Source organism: Pelodiscus sinensis, chromosome 30, assembly GCF_052426305.1.
Source record: "Pelodiscus sinensis isolate ZL-2025 chromosome 30, ASM5242630v1, whole genome shotgun sequence".
NCBI classification, from domain to species: Eukaryota; Metazoa; Chordata; order Testudines; family Trionychidae; genus Pelodiscus; species Pelodiscus sinensis.
The window spans coordinates 14,482,368-14,500,804 of NC_143081.1; the positions used below are offsets into that span (position 1 = coordinate 14,482,368).

The 18,437-nt window shown below is 46.5% G+C and overlaps 2 protein-coding genes across 2 annotated transcripts; both read left to right on the forward strand.

The window, feature by feature from the left end:
- The first annotated feature begins 1,482 nt into the window (after nt 1-1,482).
- LOC102458802 (olfactory receptor 11A1-like) lies at nt 1,483-2,760 on the forward strand. Its single transcript, XM_006114055.3, has one exon. The coding sequence runs from the start codon at nt 1,783-1,785 to the stop codon at nt 2,758-2,760; it is 978 nt and encodes a 325-aa protein (XP_006114117.2). The 5' UTR covers nt 1,483-1,782.
- Nucleotides 2,761-11,473: 8,713 nt separating this feature from the next.
- On the forward strand, nt 11,474-12,451 carry LOC102458572 (olfactory receptor 5AP2-like). The gene has a single exon (XM_006114054.3). It carries the CDS (start codon nt 11,474-11,476, stop codon nt 12,449-12,451), a length of 978 nt encoding a protein of 325 aa, XP_006114116.3.
- The last annotated feature ends 5,986 nt before the right edge of the window (nt 12,452-18,437 follow it).

Sequence of the window (18,437 nt, forward strand, 5' to 3'; positions counted from 1 at the left end):
CTCTCTTCCGAGAATACGTTCAGAGTTAGGCATGGTCTCACAGAACAAGGCTAACCCTTAGCAGGGGTATAGCAAGCGTTACCATGGCTATTGAAGGACTCGGAAAGACTCGTTAGCTCTATTGCTTCCCAAGAACAATTGAGGCTATGTTGAGAGCTCCAGTTTCATCCACCTCAGCTGACCCTGAAAGTGCCGTTGTTGGCAATACCATCAACTGTCTCGCAACGGGGCACAGAGAAAGGGCCAAAAACACTCAGATAGGCGAGAATGAACCCTGGATAAAATGCATGTCTCTGAATTCGAATTCTAGGGGTTATTTCTCTGGAATTGGATGGAATCTACAGTGTCAATATGGGTAAACGAGGTCCAAACCTACCATCAGGTTTGTCGGGGGTTCTCATATGAATCCTAGAACATTAGAACTGCAAGAGACCTTGAGAGGTCATCGAGTCCAGTCCCCTGCCATAACATCAGGACCAAGCACCACCTAGACTATCCCTGACAGGGGTGCGTTCAATCTGCTCTTCAATATCTCCAGGGATGGAGACTCCACAACCTCCCTGGGCAATTTATTCCAGTGTTTCACCCCCCTGACAGGTAGGAAGTTTTTCCTAATGTCCAACCTCAACCTCCCTTGCTGCAGTTTAAGCCCATTGCTTCTTGTCCTGTCCTCAGAGGCCAAGGAGAACAATTTTCCTCCCTCTTCCTTGTGACACCCTTTTAGATATTTGAAAACTGCTCTCATGTCCCCTACATGAAACCAATAATGTAGGACTTATTTCCATTAGTCTCCACTAATAAGTACAGGTTGAACCTCTCGGCTGTGTCTACACTGGCCACTTATTCTGGAAAATCAGCCGCTTTTCCGGAATAACTTGCCAGCTGTCTACACTGGCCCCTTGAATTTCCGGAAAAGCACTGACGATCTCATGTAAAATCATCAGTGCTTTTCCAGAAAAACTATGCTGCTCCCATTCAGGCAAAAGTCCTTTTCCGGAAAATTGTTCCCTACGTGGGTGGGGGGGTCAGCCCCCTGGGCAGGCATGCACTGGTTTCCGGGGGGGGGGGAGCGAATGCTGGAAGGAGGGAGATGCAGGGGACTCTCTGCCTCCACTGGTATCCCACTCCCCTGTCCCCACTCCCCGAACTCTGTCCATACTCCCATCCCCACTCCCCGAACTCTGTCCCCACTGGCACTCTGTCCCCTGCTGCAGAATCCTGTCCTCTGCCCTCCCAGCACCCTGTTCCCTCTCCCCTGCCCCCAGCCACAGTACTCTGTCCCCACAAAATGTAGAATTATAAATGCTTCATTTTAGATTTAAATAGCATGAATAAAAAACAGACCATTTATTTCATAACTATAAACACGTGATTTTAATTGTATGTATCGCATAATTTAAAAATAAACTGTTTATCAGAGTGTATAAGTAAGGGCTGGGGATAGCAAGTGATGGACAGGAGGAGAATAGAGAGGGCGGGGCTTCAAGGAAGGGGCGGGGCTTCAAGGAAGGGGAGTGGCTTCAAGGAAGGGGCGGGGCGGTAGATCTTCGCCTGTTCTGAGATTTAAAAAGTGATCTTGGGTGTAAAAAGGTTGGAGACCGCTGCCGTAGAGATATCAGATAATAAGGATGTGATTTAACACAGGCACTTCTGAAAATGTTACCCAGAATCTCTCTCCCATCTGGAGTCGTGGCTCAATCATTTTGTGGCAACCCTGGCAGAAAAATGTGGACTCCTTTGAACCTACGACTAAATCGGAGAACTTGTTTGTTTTTCCCCTAGATGAAACCCGCTGAAAACAAACAACAGGGAAACGAAACCCTCATCACAGAATTCATCCTCCTGGAATTCGGGGCTTTCATGCAGCTGCAGGTTTTCCTCTTCCTGCTGTTTCTGGTCGTCTACATCGTGACCGTTGTGGGGAACGTCCTCATTGTGGCGCTGGTGGTGGCCAATCGGCACCTCCACACCCCCATGTACTTCTTCCTGGGGAACCTGTCCTGCTTGGAGACCTGCTACAGCTCTGCCATCCTGCCCCGACTGCTGGCTGGGTTCCTGACGGGGGACAGGACCATCTCTATTGGCGGTTGCCTTACCCAATTTTATTTCTTTGGTTCCCTGGCAACCAGTGAGTGTTCTCTCTTGTCTATGATGTCGTACGACCGGTATTTAGCGATATGCAAACCCCTGCACTACGCGGCCCTGATGAACAGCACATTTTGCATCACGCTAGTGGCTGCTTCTTGGTTAGGCGGGTTTCTCTCAATTGCTATCTTAATATTTCTGATGTCCCAATTCACCTTCTGCGGCCCCGCTGAAATTGACCATTTCTTTTGTGATTTAACCCCTATAATAAAACAGTCGTGCAGTGACACCCATGTGCTGGAAGTTACTGCGTTCATACATTCCTCCGTCTTCACCCTGCCCCCATTTCTATTAACCCTGGCATCCTACGTGTGTATCATTTCCACCATCCTGAAAATCCCGTCCAGCACCGGGCGGCAAAAAGCCTTCTCCACCTGCTCCTCCCACCTCATTGTCGTGACCATTTTCTATGGGACCCTGGTCCTTGTATATGTAGTCTCAGGCTCCGATGCCTTGAGGGACCTCAACAAGGTCTTCTCTGTCTTCTATGGGGTCCTGACCCCACTGGTCAACCCTCTCATCTACAGCCTGAGAAACAAGGAGGTAAAGAAAGCCGTGAGAAAGGCTGCACTTCGATTTTTGGGTTTTGACAAGAATACAGCTATTTCAAGATAACACACATAAGTGGGCTCTCACTGGCAGATGATCCAGTCTGAGGCTAGGTCTATACTGCAAAGAAAAGTCAGAAAAAGAAACACAAAGTCTTTTTTCCGAAATACTCATTGTGTGCCACTTAAGCTAATGAATGTCAGGGTAAGGAGATTTTGAATTCAAGGCTGGATTTTAAGGGGTGAGAAGGGGATTATGACATCAAACCAAAATCTAGGCCATGCATTTCACTACGTCTACACAACAACATTATTTCAAGATAATGTTTTGAAATAAGTCCGTGTTGAAATATCTTATTTCAAAATAAGTCCATGTCTACACAACTGGCAGTTATTTCAACATAATGTCAAAATGCTGTCAAGTTGAAGGACTTCTTTCTCCGACTCCTGTAACCCTTATTGGATGAGGAGTAAGGGAAGTTGGAGGAAGAGCACTCTATTTTGAAACACGTGTTGTGTAGCCCCTCCCCGTTTCGAAATAAGCTATTTCGACTTCATCTATGCAATTGACATATCCCCCCCCCCCCCCCATGTCTGAAGAATATGGTGTATTCCAACTGTACTTTGATTTCTTATTCTTCGACATGGAAGTGATTGGAAAAAAATGTCTTAATTATTTCATGAGAATAAAACAACTGAACAGGTGTGCTTTGATGTATTTAGCGCTCGTCCTCTCTCCTACCTTTGCCCTGACTGTCCTTTTCTGGGATAAAGTGTACCGTGCACATGTTGAATAAAACATGCCCGTAGGCGACATATGGTGTCATCAGGTTTTAAGAAAGTGAAATTGTGAAGGAAACATGGGTCTGATCACTAGAGGAGGAATAAAGTGTATGCACGGCTACGCCAGCAGCTCACGGTTCTCGTAGGAGGGGCCGTGGTGACCTCACTGGTCACTCAGCCAATCCTCTCTCTTCCTCTCCTGCTACTCTGCATGTAGTGGTTCTAGAACCCTAGAAGGACTCCTAGGAAGACTATCCCAGAGCTGTTGACCCGAGTCCCACGACTAAACTCGAGTCCGACTTAAGTCGCCTAGGTGACTCGACTTGAGACTTGACATTTTTTAAATTAAGACTTGAGACTCAATTTGGACTTGATGATGACGACTTGAAGACAACACTGCTCTATCTGGGAAGGGAAGAGTGCCAAGAGGTCTTATTGATGGTTTGTCCCTGCATCCGTGTTATCAAGGGTTCTCTGGCTATGTTTCCATGCTCTCATGCTTTATCTGGGAGGTCTTTGACCATGTGTTACATGAAGAAATCCTTCCTTTTGTTTGTTAAACCTGCTGCCAGTTCATTTCACTGGGTGACCCCCTAGTTCTTGTGTGATGGGAACAAATAAATAACTTTTCCTTACTCACTTCCTCCCCACCCGTCATGATTGTCTAGACGTCGATCCTATCTCCCCTGTGACAGGGCAGGTGACAGGGCTTGATCAGAAAGGAGAGAAAGGCAGATCTTGAAAATAGCAACGGCCCTGGTTAATTAGGGGCAGCTGAGAGAGCGCGTCTCTAAAGCAGATAAGGGCCAGCTGAGCTGACTTCAGGCTGCCCCGGGGAGCTCTTTAAAAGCCTTCCCTGTGGGGGAGGGCGAGGAGGAAAAGGGAAGAGGAGCTTGGAGGGGGGTGGAGAGGAGTTACAACACGTTAGAGTGGGAGACACCGATAAAGAGAAGGGCAGCTTTGCCAAGGGAGGGGGAAGGTGAGAAGCTCCAACAGGGAGCATTTGGGCTCCCTTCCCCAAGCAATCAGAGTCCAGCTGGTGGCTGGGGAGGGCGTTGACCAGAAGCATCTGTCCTGGCAGCCCTTTTGGCAAGGGACAGCCCCCCACAAAACACTGGAAGGGGCATGCAAAACCTGTGCTGCAGGACCTAGACTGGAGATTGTGGACCGAACACATGGTGTCAGGAGTGGGATTGCCTTTGCTGCTGTGAGACCCTGTGGCAGACCCACCCAGGACGGGCTAAGCTATCCCTTTAAAAAGGGAGAAAAGGCAAAATGGAGGACATTGTGAAGGCGCTGCAAGGAGCAAGCAAAACCTGTGGTGCAGGAGTTAGACTGGAGATTGTGGACCAAACACATGGTGTCAGGAGTGGGATTGCCTTTACTGCTGTGAGACCCTGTGGCAGATCCACCCAGGACGGGCTAAGCTATCCCTTTAAAAAGGGAGAAAAGGCAAAATGGAGGACATTGTGAAGGCGCTGCAAGGAGCAAGCAAAACCTGTGCTACAGGACTTAGACTGGAGATTGTGCACCGAACACCAGTCTAGGACCCAGGAGTGGGGCTGACCCTGTCCCGCCCCTCAGTCACCTCGATGAAAAGTCCCAGTCTCATGAATCTCGCCTCACAATGTGGCGGTGACTCGCTGAGTCTGTTCACGTGAGGTGGCCGAAAACGTTGCCTCGCTCCGGAGAGCGGAAATCCGTCACCATTTGCAACCAGCGGGTGGCTCCGGTTGCCGGGCAACAACCCCGTGGAGTCTCTGGTGAGCATTCCCATGTGGCCACCACGGAAAATATAGGCGGTTGCAACACTGCACCCGGGCCGGGGTCCATGCATGCGTGCCAGGCAAGAATTTGTGTCGGGACCTTGAAAAATTGAAGAGGAAGAAGATACCACTGGTGAGGTGTCACTCTCCTCTCACTCACAATAGTACAACTCTACTGGCGCCAGGGCTATCAGTCCTGATTTACACCGGGGTAAGTGAGAGGGTATTTGTTTCCTAAGTAACTCCTTCAAACGCCTAGTCCTTCCTCTTGTGCATGTGAGCTCGGCGATTGTAATGTACTCCAAGGGGTGTTGGTTCCTTATGGACTTGTTTCTTGGTATGGTATTCCTTGCCCCCCAAAAACAAACAGGAGAACAAAGCAAAACAAACAACAAAGCAGAAGATCTTACTGAGGGGTGGGACCCTGAATGCCCATCCACAGTCCGATGTAACTCTCCGATTGAATAGAAGGTTTACTAGTTGAACAGACTTGTCAGTACAGGACCCAGGAGCAGCCAGGATCATCCATCTTGGGGAGAGGGGGGCCCAGTGCTAGGTCCCTGGCCTTCCTCCTGCCTCCCAAGCCAGCCAAGACTGACTCACTCTCAGCTCCTGACCCCAGCTCCTATAGCCAGCCCACCACCCAACTCTCACCCCGGTCATACCCCTTTCCCAGGCTTAGGCTATGAAGGGCATCAGCGATTGTGTACATATGGAAGGCTATCCCTCCAAAATTCCCATCACTATCTAGGTATTAGTACAGTCCCCAGGAAACTGAGGCACGCACACATAGGATCACTATAGTAATAGAAATGTAGCCGTGTTAGTCTGGTGTAGCTGAAGGAAAATACAGGACTATGTAGCACTTTAAAGACTAACAAGATGGTTTATTAGATGATGAGCTTTCGTGGGCCAGACCCACTTCTGAGGAAGTGGGTCTGGCCCACGAAAGCTCATCATCTAATAAACCATCTTGTTAGTCTTTAAAGTGCTACATAGTCTTGTATAGGATCACTATGGGTGGGTCTACACAGCATCTAAAACTTGAAATAAGCTACACAATTTGCACTATGCGTAGCTTATTTCGAGTCTGTTTCGAAATAACTAATTTCGTCATTTGGCGCTATCTACATGGTGCCAAATTTCAGAATAAAGCGCTATTTCGAGCCATCCCTCATAGAATGAGCTTTACAGGGATGGCAAAATAGCACGTCCACTCTATTTTGAAACAGCAGACGCGTTCAAAAGACGCGGGGTAGCTATTTCGGGACATCTCGGGTCTCCCGAAAGAACTTTGCTGTGTAGACATGGCCTATAAGACAGGAGAACACACATGCAACATTACAAGGCAAATAAAACCCCCGCTTCATCACAGACAAGCAGAATGGTAAAGAACTAGGAGAGGAGCAACAGGGAGCAAAAGGAAGGTTACATTTCAAACTGCATCCAGAAGGGATTAACCAATTTGCTTTTCAATCAAGTGAATGTTCTGAAATTTTTCTGAAGTCTCTTCTCTCTGAAACACCCCTTCCATTAGCCACCAGGTCAGTCTGCAAAGCACATTTCTGTCCCTCAAGCCAGTCTACTTGCTTCTCCGTGGGGACCCGAATGCCTGCGCTGTTACAGAAGTGTGTCTCATATGGTCAAGCACATTAGACAGTCCACAAATGTCGGAGTGATTAAAAATGGGACACTAACCACAATTAAAAAAGGGGAACCTTAGCCACAAAATTAAAAATGGGACACTAACCACTATTAAATATGGGATACTAGCCACAATTAAAAACAGGACACTAACCACAATTTAAAATGGGGAACCCTAGCCACAATTAAAAATGGGACACTAGCCACAAAATTAAAAATGGGATACTAACCACAATTAAAAACGGAAACTAACCACAGTTAAAAACAGGACACTAAGCACAGTTAAAAACAGGAAACTAAACACAATTAAAAACGGGACACTAAGCACAGTTAAAAACAGAACACTAACCACAGTTAAAAATGGGACACTCGCCACAATTAAAAACAGGACACTAAGCACAATTAAAAACAGGACACTAAGCACAATTAAAAACAGGACACTAAGCACAATTAAAAACAGGAAACTAACCACAATTAAAAACAGGACACTAAGCACAATTAAAAACAGGAAACTAACCACAATTAAAAACAGGACACTAAGCACAATTAAAAACAGGAAACTAACCACAATTAAAAACAGGACACTAACCACAATTAAAAACAGGAAACTAACCACAATTAAAAACAGGAAACTAACCACAATTAAAAACAGGAAACTAACCACAATTAAAAACAGGACACTAACCACAATTAAAAACAGGAAACTAACCACAATTAAAAACAGGACACTAACCACAATTAAAAACAGGAAACTAACCACAATTAAAAACAGGACACTAAGCACAGTTAAAAACAGGACACTAAGCACAATTAAAAACGGGACACTAACCACAGTTAAAAATGGGACACTAGCCACAATTAAAAACGGGACACTAACCACAATTAAAAACAGGACACTAAGCACAATTAAAAACGGGACACTAACCACAATTAAAAACAGGACACTAAGCACAATTAAAAACAGGAAACTAACCACAGTTAAAAACAGGACACTAAGCACAGTTAAAAACAGGACACTAAGCACAATTAAAAACAGGAAACTAAGCACAATTAAAAACAGGACACTAAGCACAGTTAAAAACAGGACACTAACCACAATTAAAAACAGGACACTAACCACAAGTGAATCCCCGTGATTAATGAGCCCGGTGACGTTCAAATAAAAACTCTCTCAGCCATTCTTCTCTCCACCTTCCATCCTTCCCCACGGATAGACCAGTCTGTGCAGAGATCTTTGGGGTTGCTGAGGGTGCTGGTTGTGTAAATTTGTATTTGTCACTCTTCTTGATGTCGCAAATTAGCAGCTATCCTGCGCTGTAATCAGAGGAGAGGACTGACACCTTCCTTTGTCGTCCGCTTGCTCCTAAAGCATTTATAATTCCTTTCTCTTCTTATTGCCGTTGCTCTCCCAAAGAGGCTGGAGAGAGGCTGTTCTCAGTGATGGCCAATGGCAGAACAAGAAGCAATGGTCTCAAGTTACAGTGGGGGAAGTCTAGGTTGGATATTAGGAAAAACTATTTCTCTAGACAGGTAGGGAAGCACTGGGACAGGTTCTCAAGTGAGGGGGTGGAATCTCCATCCCTAGAGGCATTTAAGTCCGGCTTGACCAAGCGCTGGCTGTGATGATTGAGTTGGGGTTGGTCCTGCCTTGGGCAGGGGGTTAGACTCAATAATTCCTGAGGTCTCTTTCTGCCCTGGGATTCCTTGATTCTACAATTCCCTTGCTAGTGTAATTCATTTCATGCCTCTCTCATTTTGTCCTTACACCCCCGTGAAATTCTTTTATACCCATCCCTAGCAATGGGTGCATGTATCTACCTTTTGGGGAATTCCCTTTTGATTTTCTGGCTGAAAAAAAAATTCAGTGGCCCATACAATGACCCTCCAGGAATCTCATTATAGAGGCGGTAATTTCAACCGAGAAAGTCATGGCCAATATGTGGGATTGCACTCTGTGTTTTTGTCACTCAGCACATCCCGCTAGCGTAATTAGATGACTAAATCCCATCAAAACATCTTTAACTATTTCAGGACCCAAGCCTCTTCATTCTGGAGTATATCAAAATGCCCACTTGCCTTAATTTCCTTCTGGACGCGGTCAGATTTACAGGTTCCTGTTTAGTGTGAGTTATGCTCCGGCACCCTTGGAAAATTGCCTGGTGACACTGAGCATGGCACACGCCCATTAAATACGGTTGTGTGTAAAACTAATCCCAAGCATTCATTTGCCAGTTGGAATGATGGTTCTTGCTGCGTGTTGAATTAGGCATTCATTATTGGCCCAGACTGCACTGCAGTTATGCTGAATACACGAACAACATCCTTCCATATTTTCACGCAGGATCGCTCAGTGCATCGTATTGCCAAATTCCCACCCGGCTGTGCTTTTCGACCGCAGCAGTGGGGCTACAAAAATGGATGAGGTTCATATAATAATTAAAAAACATGAAAACAACAAGTGCATAAGAACGGCTTCACTGGATCACACCAAAAGTCCATATTCTCACAGTGGGATGATGTTTTCCAATGTGCAGTACTTTGCGTTTATCAACATTCAAATCCATTTGCTGTTTTGTTCCCCAGTCTCCTAGTTTGAAGAAATCCTTCTGTAGCTCTTCTCAGGCTGCCTTGGGGTACGTCTAGACGACAGGCTTTTGTCGACAGAAGTTTTGTCCACAGATACTGTCGACAAAGCTTCTGTCGACAAAGAGCGTCTAGACTACATTCAGTTCTGTCGACAAAGCAAGCTGTAGTCTAGACGTACCCCTAGATGCAATAACACCTTCTGTCGACAGAACTCTGTCGACAAAAGGCGTTATGCCTCGTAAAACGAGGTTTACCAGCGTCGACAAAACTGCTGAGTTCTGTTGATGTTATGTCGACAGAACTCAGCGGTAGTGTAGATGCAGGTATAATTTTGTCGACAAAAGTCCACTTTTGTCGACAAAACTCTGTAGTCTAGACACACCCTTGGTCTTAGCTCTCTTGAGCAGTTCAGTATCACCTGCAAATTTTGCCACCTCACCGTTTACCCCTTTCTCCAAATAATTTAGGTTCGCTGGGACTCTCTAAGCATCACCAGTAGCTGTGTGACATTAGAACAACAGAACCCTTTGGAAAGTCGGTGCCATTCTTTGGATTAGAGTCATAAAATCATAGAACTGGAAGGGACTTCGAGAGGTCATCGAGTACAGTCCCCTGCCCTCACGGCAGGACCAAGCACCTTCTAGACCATCCCTGACAGGTGTCTGTCCAACCTGCTCTGAAATATCACCGCAAATGGAAATTCCACAATGTCCCTGGGCAATTTATTCCAGTGTTTAACCACCCTAATTTTTCCTAAAGTCCAACCTAAACCTCCCTTCCTGCAATTTAATCCCGTTGCTTTTTGTCCTATCTTCAGAGGCCACGAAGAACAATTTTTCTCCTTCCTCCTTTTAACACCCTTTTAGATACCTGAAAACTGCTTCATGTCCCCCCTCAGTCTTCTCCTTTCCAAACTAAACAAGTCCAGTTCCTTCAGTCTTCCCTCATAGCTCATGTTCTGTAGACCTTTCAGTGTTTTTGTTGCTCTTCTCTGGACCTTCTCCAAATACTCCACCTCTGTCCTGAAATGTGGTGCAGAGAACTGGACCCAATTCTCCAACTCAGGCTAATCAGCGCAGAGCAGAGCGGAAGAATGACTTCTCGTGTCTTGCTCACCGCACTCCTGTTCATGCAGCCCAGAATCATGTTGTCTTTTTTTGCAACAGTGTCGCACTGTTGACTCATATTTAGCTTGTGGTCCACTCTGACCCCTAGATCCCTTTCTGTAGGACTCCTTCCTAGACAGTCGCTTCCCATTTTGTATTCATATTACTATATATTCCTGTGTGTTTCTTTAGTGGAGAGTTTCAGGTTTTAGTCTAGGAGAAAACTTAGATGCAAGTGTTACATGCTGGTCCAGTTCCCCTCTCTCAGTGGACATCAGATTGTAGTAATAGAATCCGGTCCCTAAATTCCATGTATTGCTGAGTTCCCTGGACCCAATTAGTAATTGTACATGGATCCCAGGAGTGGGTGTTTCAATTCTCCATGTTTCACCTGAGCTGTGCCGTTCATTGTCGACGGCTTTTGGTGGCATAGCTCAGCTAGAGTCTATTATGGGTTTCCTTTTATAATAGAGTTGATCCCATTCATAGAATCCCAGGGTTGGAAGAGACCTCAGGAGTCATCGAGTCCAACACCCTGCCCAAAGCAGGACCAACCCAACTCAATCAACCCAGCCAAGGCTTGGACAGGCCCTTAAACACCTCTAAGGATGGAGATTCCACCCCTCCCTAGGGAACCCATCCCAGTGCATGAATTCATGTCTCTGGTCTCAAATTCAAGGGTCCACCCCATTGGAATTGGCTGGCATAAATATGGGCAAAAGAGGTTTGAGCCTCGCAATGGGATATGACTTGTATTTTCGTTTAAAGACCCATGAGTGGGCCGTCAGTCTTTTGGGCCCTGCCAGTAATCTGAGACTTTGTGGTTTGAGTAATCCCCAAGTATGCTCAATGGAAGGTGCACTCTAAACAGGATTCCTTAATGTTTTTTCCTTAGATGAAACCTATGGAAAGAAAACACCTGGGAAATGAAACGTCTATCACGGAATTCATCCTTCTGGGTTTTGGGAATTCCCCTCGGCTGCAAGTCTTTCTCTTCCTGCTGTTCCTTGGGACCTACATTGTCACCCTGACAGGAAACCTTCTCATCATGGCGCTAGTGGTGGCTGATAGGCACCTCCATACCCCCATGTACTTCTTCCTGGGGAACCTGTCCTGCTTGGAGACCTGCTACAGCTCCACCCTCTTGCCCCGGCTGCTGGCCAGTCTCCTGACGGGGGACAGGACCATCTCTGTTACCGGCTGCATCGTGCAATTATATTTTTTTGGTTCTCTCTTAACCACCGAGTGTTCTCTCCTGTCGGTGATGGCCTATGATAGGTATCTGGCAATATTAAAACCGCTGCGTTATGCAGTCCTTTTGAATGAGAGACTCTGCCTCCAACTAGCGGCCTGGTCATGGATCAGTGGATTTACGTCTGTTGCCATTATATTAATTCTGATGTCCCAATTAACGTTCTGTGGTGCCAAGGAAATTGACCACTTCTTTTGCGATTTCGGCCCAGTAATAAAACGGTCCTGCAGTGACACCCACGCACTGGAACTTACTGCATTCATACATTCCTCCGTCTTCACCCTGCCTCCGTGTCTAGTGACCCTGGCATCCTACGTGTGTATCATCTCCGCCATTCTGAGGATCTCATCCACCAGCGGGAGGCAAAAGGCCTTCTCCACCTGCTCCTCCCACCTCATCGTGGTGAGCATTTTCTATGGGGCTCTGGTCATTGTCTATCTTCTCTCGGGCTCTGAGGCATTAAAGGGCCTCAACAAAGTTCTCTCCATTATCTATGGAGCCCTAACTCCATTAGTCAACCCTCTCATCTACAGCCTGAAAAACAAGGAGGTAAAGGAAGCCTTGAGAAAAGCTGTCCTCGGGTTTTTTATCTTTGACAAGAATAGAGCGATCTCACGGTAACGGACATACACGTAAATGGGTGACCATTGGGACAGGAAGCAGCAAAGTCTGACTATGTGGGCAGCTCTAACTTATCTCAGGTGGCCCGTGAAATTGTAGGCTAGTAGGATCAGCACTTCCCGAACCAAGTCCAGGTGTGGCAGGGCTGGATTACAACACACAAAGGCCATAACTATGTGTTATAATCAGGAGGGCTGCCCAGCAGCCTGGGTATTAAAGAGTTAATTATGTCTCCTGTCCCTAGCCAGGTATCTGGTCAGCTAATAGTAAAGCAGATAGGGATTTCAAACAGGGACAAAGGAATTTTTAACTTTTCCCTCCTTTGTCTGGGGCAGAGCGGCTTCTTCCAAGTAACAGGGAGATGGGAAGGCCTGTCCCTCTCCAAGACCTCTTACAATGTGTAAGTAGGGCAAAGTAGTTAGCCTGTCAGGTTTTATTGTTTTCATGGGTTGGGGATTTGGAACTGATGTCTGTGCTGTTAAACGTGGTTTTTTCTCTCTCTCTTTTGTAACTACGTTTTGAGCCCATGGGAGCATGCCTCATGAGTATATCCAGGGCTTGACAAACAGCGGCAAAAGCCACTCGCCAGCCCCACACTGCGCATGTGCAAGAGCCACATTGCGCACGCCACCGGTAAACGGGGCGCCAGGCTGAAATCTACTCGCCCCGGGCAAGTAGATTCAATAGTTTGTTGAGCCCTGAGTATATCCATTGGAGACTCTTACCCTCTACCTGCCTTAACTATGTTTGCAATGGTAGTATTGTTTTGATAATAAAAGTTTTTTTTCTAATTAACCGGTATTGGTTCATTTTTGTGTCCTGGTTTTATCTTAGGGATGAAATTTCCCAAGTGATTTCTTCCCTGGTTTTCTTACAATTACTTGAGTGGTGGCAGCGGTTGATATTCTCCAAAGTCCGGGTGTGACGGAGCGTTGGGGACCCCCCGACCCTGCACTCCTGTCCACAGCAAGAGGTGACTCTACCAGGCAGTACAATAGAGAGCAGTTATTGCTTCTCAGAGATACAGCACAGCCTGGGTTTGATGTGGACATAAGAGTGAGGGAGCAGGCAGCCTTAGACCCCTTGGGGCAGGGTACACAGGCCTCTGCACCCCCAGTACTTGACTTAGTCTGTTCTCTTCATGTTTGTCCAGCCAAGACTGGCCCTTCTCCAAACCACAGAACACTCATCCCCCCCCAGGTAGCCACACCCCTTCCTTAGTTCGAGCCCCTTCCCCTGGCCAGGTGAGACATTGCTAGCCAAGGCCTACATGCTTGCCCTCAGGGACCACCCCCACTCCCCCAGGAAGTGTTTACAGACACCAGCCAGTAGGGGTCACCCGGAGCACAACACAGCAACCAGAGTGGACCTAGGGCCACAAGATTGTACAGCCCCCCCCCCCCCCGCCCCCCACTACGTCACATCGGGTATTAGGATTTGGGGGACAGTTTTTGTACCAGTTCTGGAGAGATCAGGTTTTGGGGTTGCTTTTGTGGGCCCCCACTTCTGCGTTTGTCATGCCAGAGTGGGGAACAGGTTTGACACTATGTCAAGTTTAAGAAGTCCCAGAGCATTACCAAAAAAAAAAGGACAATGAAAACAGGATTAATGAAATTTGATATTTGCATTTATAATGATACATAGGCGAGGATGCAACGAAAAATTGGAATTATTTTTAAATTTAGAGGCCCTTTATAATCGGAGGCCCTAAACTCTCTAGTTTAAATAGCCAGTACGTAAATTGGGCACTGGGGCATGGTCTACCTGTGGCCCGGTGACTCATTTCGGAGGGAAATCCTGGAGATTTACACAGCCACCCTGCTCCCCCTGTAACGTGTGAAGAATTCAGAATACTGCCATCACCCAATAAAGTCCTTTCTGTGTGAGTTGGACCCTGCCAAATTCACAGCCGTGCAAATTTCACGGCCCATGGAATGTGGTGTCCTGCCGAGCAATCTGGCCTTTTGGGTGCTTTCCCCCTGTACCATATCCATGTCATGGGGGAGACCAACATTCCTCGTGGGGCTTCCAACCCAAAAGGGAGCTGAAGGGAGATCACACGGTTATTTTGGTAGGGCCGTGGTATGACCACCCTTAGGTCTGCGCTGGCTTCAGAGCTGGGCGAGTGGAAAACGGTGATTGGAATGTTGACGGGATGCCCAGATCTGAAGGAACGTCCCATCAGCAGCAGTGTAGAAGGAAGGGTGGTAATACCACACTTATGTCACCCTTACGTTTGTCCTGCTGCTTTCAGAGCTGGGTGGCCAGAGAGCAGCAGCTGCTGACTATGAACCCAGCTCTACAGATAGCAGAAGTCAGGGTAGCAAGACCGCAACCAGCCCTACAATAACCTTGCGACCCTCACACAATTCCCTTGTAGGTCAGGATGCCTACAATTACAACACCGTGACATTTCAGGTTTCTGTCGCTGAACTCATGAAAGTGACCATTTTTAGACACTTATGACTGTGAACGTGACCAAAATGGACCGTGAACTTGGTAGGGCTTGAGATTGGTCGAATTGGATGGATGAGACGGGATGAGATTGGTCGAATTCCCAAGAGCTTGAAAGCAAATATCTGTGTTAGTTAGCTGAGAATAAAAGACGAGTCTTTTCAGGAATAGAAAATATGTTGCTTCTCTTTGCTTTATCCAGAGTGATTTTTTATCTACCAAGAGGATGGCAGTAAGAAGTTTCACCCGTCCTGCAGCTGCGTGACCCAATCTCTGAGCCACACAAGGAGGGAAGGGGTGTCAAGCCAATTTAGATTGAGCCAGAAAGATGGTCTGAATTTCTTACCACCCTTTCTTTTCTTTTTTCTCCCATGGGCTCCTGTGCCCCACAAGGGTAGGAGCGTTGTGAGGAAGGCACGAGAAGTCATTCTTCCACTCTACTCTGCGCTGATTAAGGCCTCAATTGGAGTATTGTGTCCAGATCTGGGCGCCACACTTCGAGAAAGAGGTGGAGAAATTGGAGAAGGTATAGAGAACAGCAACAATAATACTGTCAGGGTGGTGAAACACTGGAATAAATTGCCTAAAGAGATTGTGGAATCTCCATCGCTGGAGATATCTAACAGCAGGTTAGATAAACACCTGTCAGGGATGGTCTAGACAGAACTAGGTCCTACTTTGAGGGCAGGGGATGGGACTTGGTGACCTCTCAAGGTACCTTCCCATTCCAATCTTCTAGGGTTCTACGAAAGGGGGGGACTTTTCCTTTGTTTGTTTACTACAAGAACCTCTTTGGTCATCTGCTGAGGACGGAGAAGGGGGAAAGACCTATAAGGCTCTAATGCAAGGTCTGGAGGGGATGTGGGTGGGTATCTGCTTCTCGCCAGGCTACATTTGCAAGCAGCCTATAAAAGGACACTCCTTTTACATTTCGCTCCAGCCACTCACCAGTTGACTGACAGAATTAGGCTGGTGTCTTACAATAAGATGAGTGAAGACACCCTCTTGCACATACGGACGTACTAACTGATCCATTTCCCAGTGACTCATGGGTCTTAATTCTTTGCTCGCATTGATCCACAGCCCTGAAATTTACCACACCCATTCTTTAGGAGTGACAGAGGGCAGGAAAATCTATTCACCTGAAATCTGCCTTTTCTTAGGGTGTGTCTATATGGCAATTACATTGATGTCCTCACATGCAACAGGCTAGACCATGTTGGCTGCAAACGGTTGTCCCTAAGATTTTGAGGAATGAATTGAATGGGTCTTACACAACTGCCCGATGAGAATTTGGTGCCCTCAAAAGCATGTGTACATTGCAATTAGACACCCACACCTGGCCTATGATTGGTTTGGGTTCCAGAGGCTCTGGCTAAGGGGCAGGTTCAGTGCAGTGTAGTGAGGCTGGCAGAGCTATATTGCTGGGGAGTGCGACTTTTTCATATCCCTGACCAACATCCCGGCGCCCATGTTTTAAGTGTAGATCAAACTTTAAATAAGTCCTTCAATATATAAGTGGGACCCTGATTTCAAATGGGGCAATGATGCACTTACAATTGATTGTATGCTCAAAAACCTGGCTGGAGTGGGATGTGACAGGCCCCATGTTTAATGTTAATCAAGTAACAAAGGGCCAGATTTTAAAAGTATTCAAATGCCTAGTGGGATTTTCCGAATTATCTAGACACCTAGCACCCACTGAAATCAAAGAGGTTTAAGCATATAGGTGCTTTTGACAGTCCCTCTAAGCACCTCCTCCTCCTTCTCCTTGCTTCTTCTTCTTCATCTTTGTCTTCATCGTCTTCGTCTTCATCATCTTCTTTGTCTTCTTCCTCTTTGTTTTTGTCTTCTTCTTGTCTTCTTCATCTTTTCTCATCATCTTCTTTGTCATGTTCTTCTTTGTCTTTGTCTTCATTGTCTTCTTCCTCTTCGACTTCATTGTCTTCTTTGGGTCTTAGAAGATTAGGGTTGGAAGAGACCTCAGGAGGTCATTGAATCCAACCATCTACTACTACTTCTTCTTCTCCTCCTCCTCTTCTTCATCTTCGTTCTCATCTTCTTCTTCGTTGTCTTCATCGTCCTCTTCATCATCTTCTTCTTTGTCTTCATTTTCATCGTCTTCTTCATCTTCATCTTCTCCTTCTTCTCTTGTCTTTGTCTTCATCATCTTCTTCCTCTTCGACTTCGTTGTCTTCTTCAGGTCTTAGAAGATTAGGGTTGGAAGAGACCTCAGAAGGTCATTGAATCCAACCATCTACTACTACTACTACTACTACTACTACTTCTCCTCCTCCAACACTTAACAAGTCAGCCATAACATTTGTTTGCCATTTTGGCCCATTCCTGCACGTCTGCGGAAGATTGACCTCCTGAGAGTACAACTTTGGAACTGACATGAAGAGCCCATGTAATAGGAGGTCTTCCTTCACTGCTTAGTTGGTGGCATTTTATCCTGGCTGTTATAATCCTCCCAGAAAACGGTTGTTTTCTGGAACAACTTGTGGCATCCTCGAGACATGTCCAAAAACCATTAGGCACTGCCTGTGGCTAATGGTCCTAGTCATCTGTGTACCTGAATGACCATAAACATCTGTATTACAGAGGAAGCCATTCCACATGGTGCCAAATATACGGTGTTGTCAACTGGGCATGGAAACCTCTTCAAAAATCTGGCCCTAGCATCCTGTTTGTAAGAAGGATGCTAAAGTGAGTAAGGAAGCAAAGGTTCCATTTCTAGATGTGCAAGGTGTTTTCTTCCTGAAGAGCAATTGTCCCACACTGGTGGTCTATGAGGAGAAATTTCCTCTCACTGCAAAGGGCTCAATCTGAAATGTCACATATCTGAACTGTCCCCATCAAAACCAAGAGCGGCACAGCCATGAATCCCAAGGCTCGCAAATTCCCTACGGTGGGCACCAGGAGAGACGTAGTGCTCTGTGAAGCACGTAAATATGAGGTGGCATCCGTGCAATCAAACGAGGAGGGGAACACAAGTTCTGCATGAGGCGTGGGATACTTCCCGTCAGTGGCCTGCTCGTGTGTCAGCGAATTCGTTTGGGAGAAAACCCACCCAGGCAGCCAGAATCCTGCTCGCAGAGCCCCTCAGAAATAAGCAGCCTTTGCTTCAAATCTGGACAAAAACACTGTCTCAGGTAAGCGTTTTCTCACAATACGATCCCTGCTTTGCATTGCTACGCCCCTTCCATCCAGGGGAATCAGAGTGTTTCATATACTATTAATTCAGCCTCATGCTCTCCAAACGTCTTCCCGGTATTTTTTAGTGCTGCCCTCTGTACAGATAGGGGAAGGAGGCAGAGGATAGTAGTACCAAAATACCAAAAGTACCAGTAGTACCAGACAGTAGTACCAAAAGTACCTAGTACCAAAAATACTAGGATGGAGCCTCATAGAAGGACGATCGAGATAGAAGAGGAATATTGGTCCCAATCCAATACATCTTTCTGCTAGTTCCTGGTTGGTCCCCATTAATTTTGGTGCAGTTACCTGAGTTCCCTATAATGTAATTCTA

Excerpts from the sequence above, each read along its gene's own strand:
- LOC102458802 (XM_006114055.3), top strand. The coding sequence starts at position 1,783 with ATGAAACCCGCTGAAAACAAACAACAGGGAAACGAAACCCTCATCACA.
- LOC102458572 (XM_006114054.3), top strand. The coding sequence starts at position 11,474 with ATGAAACCTATGGAAAGAAAACACCTGGGAAATGAAACGTCTATCACG.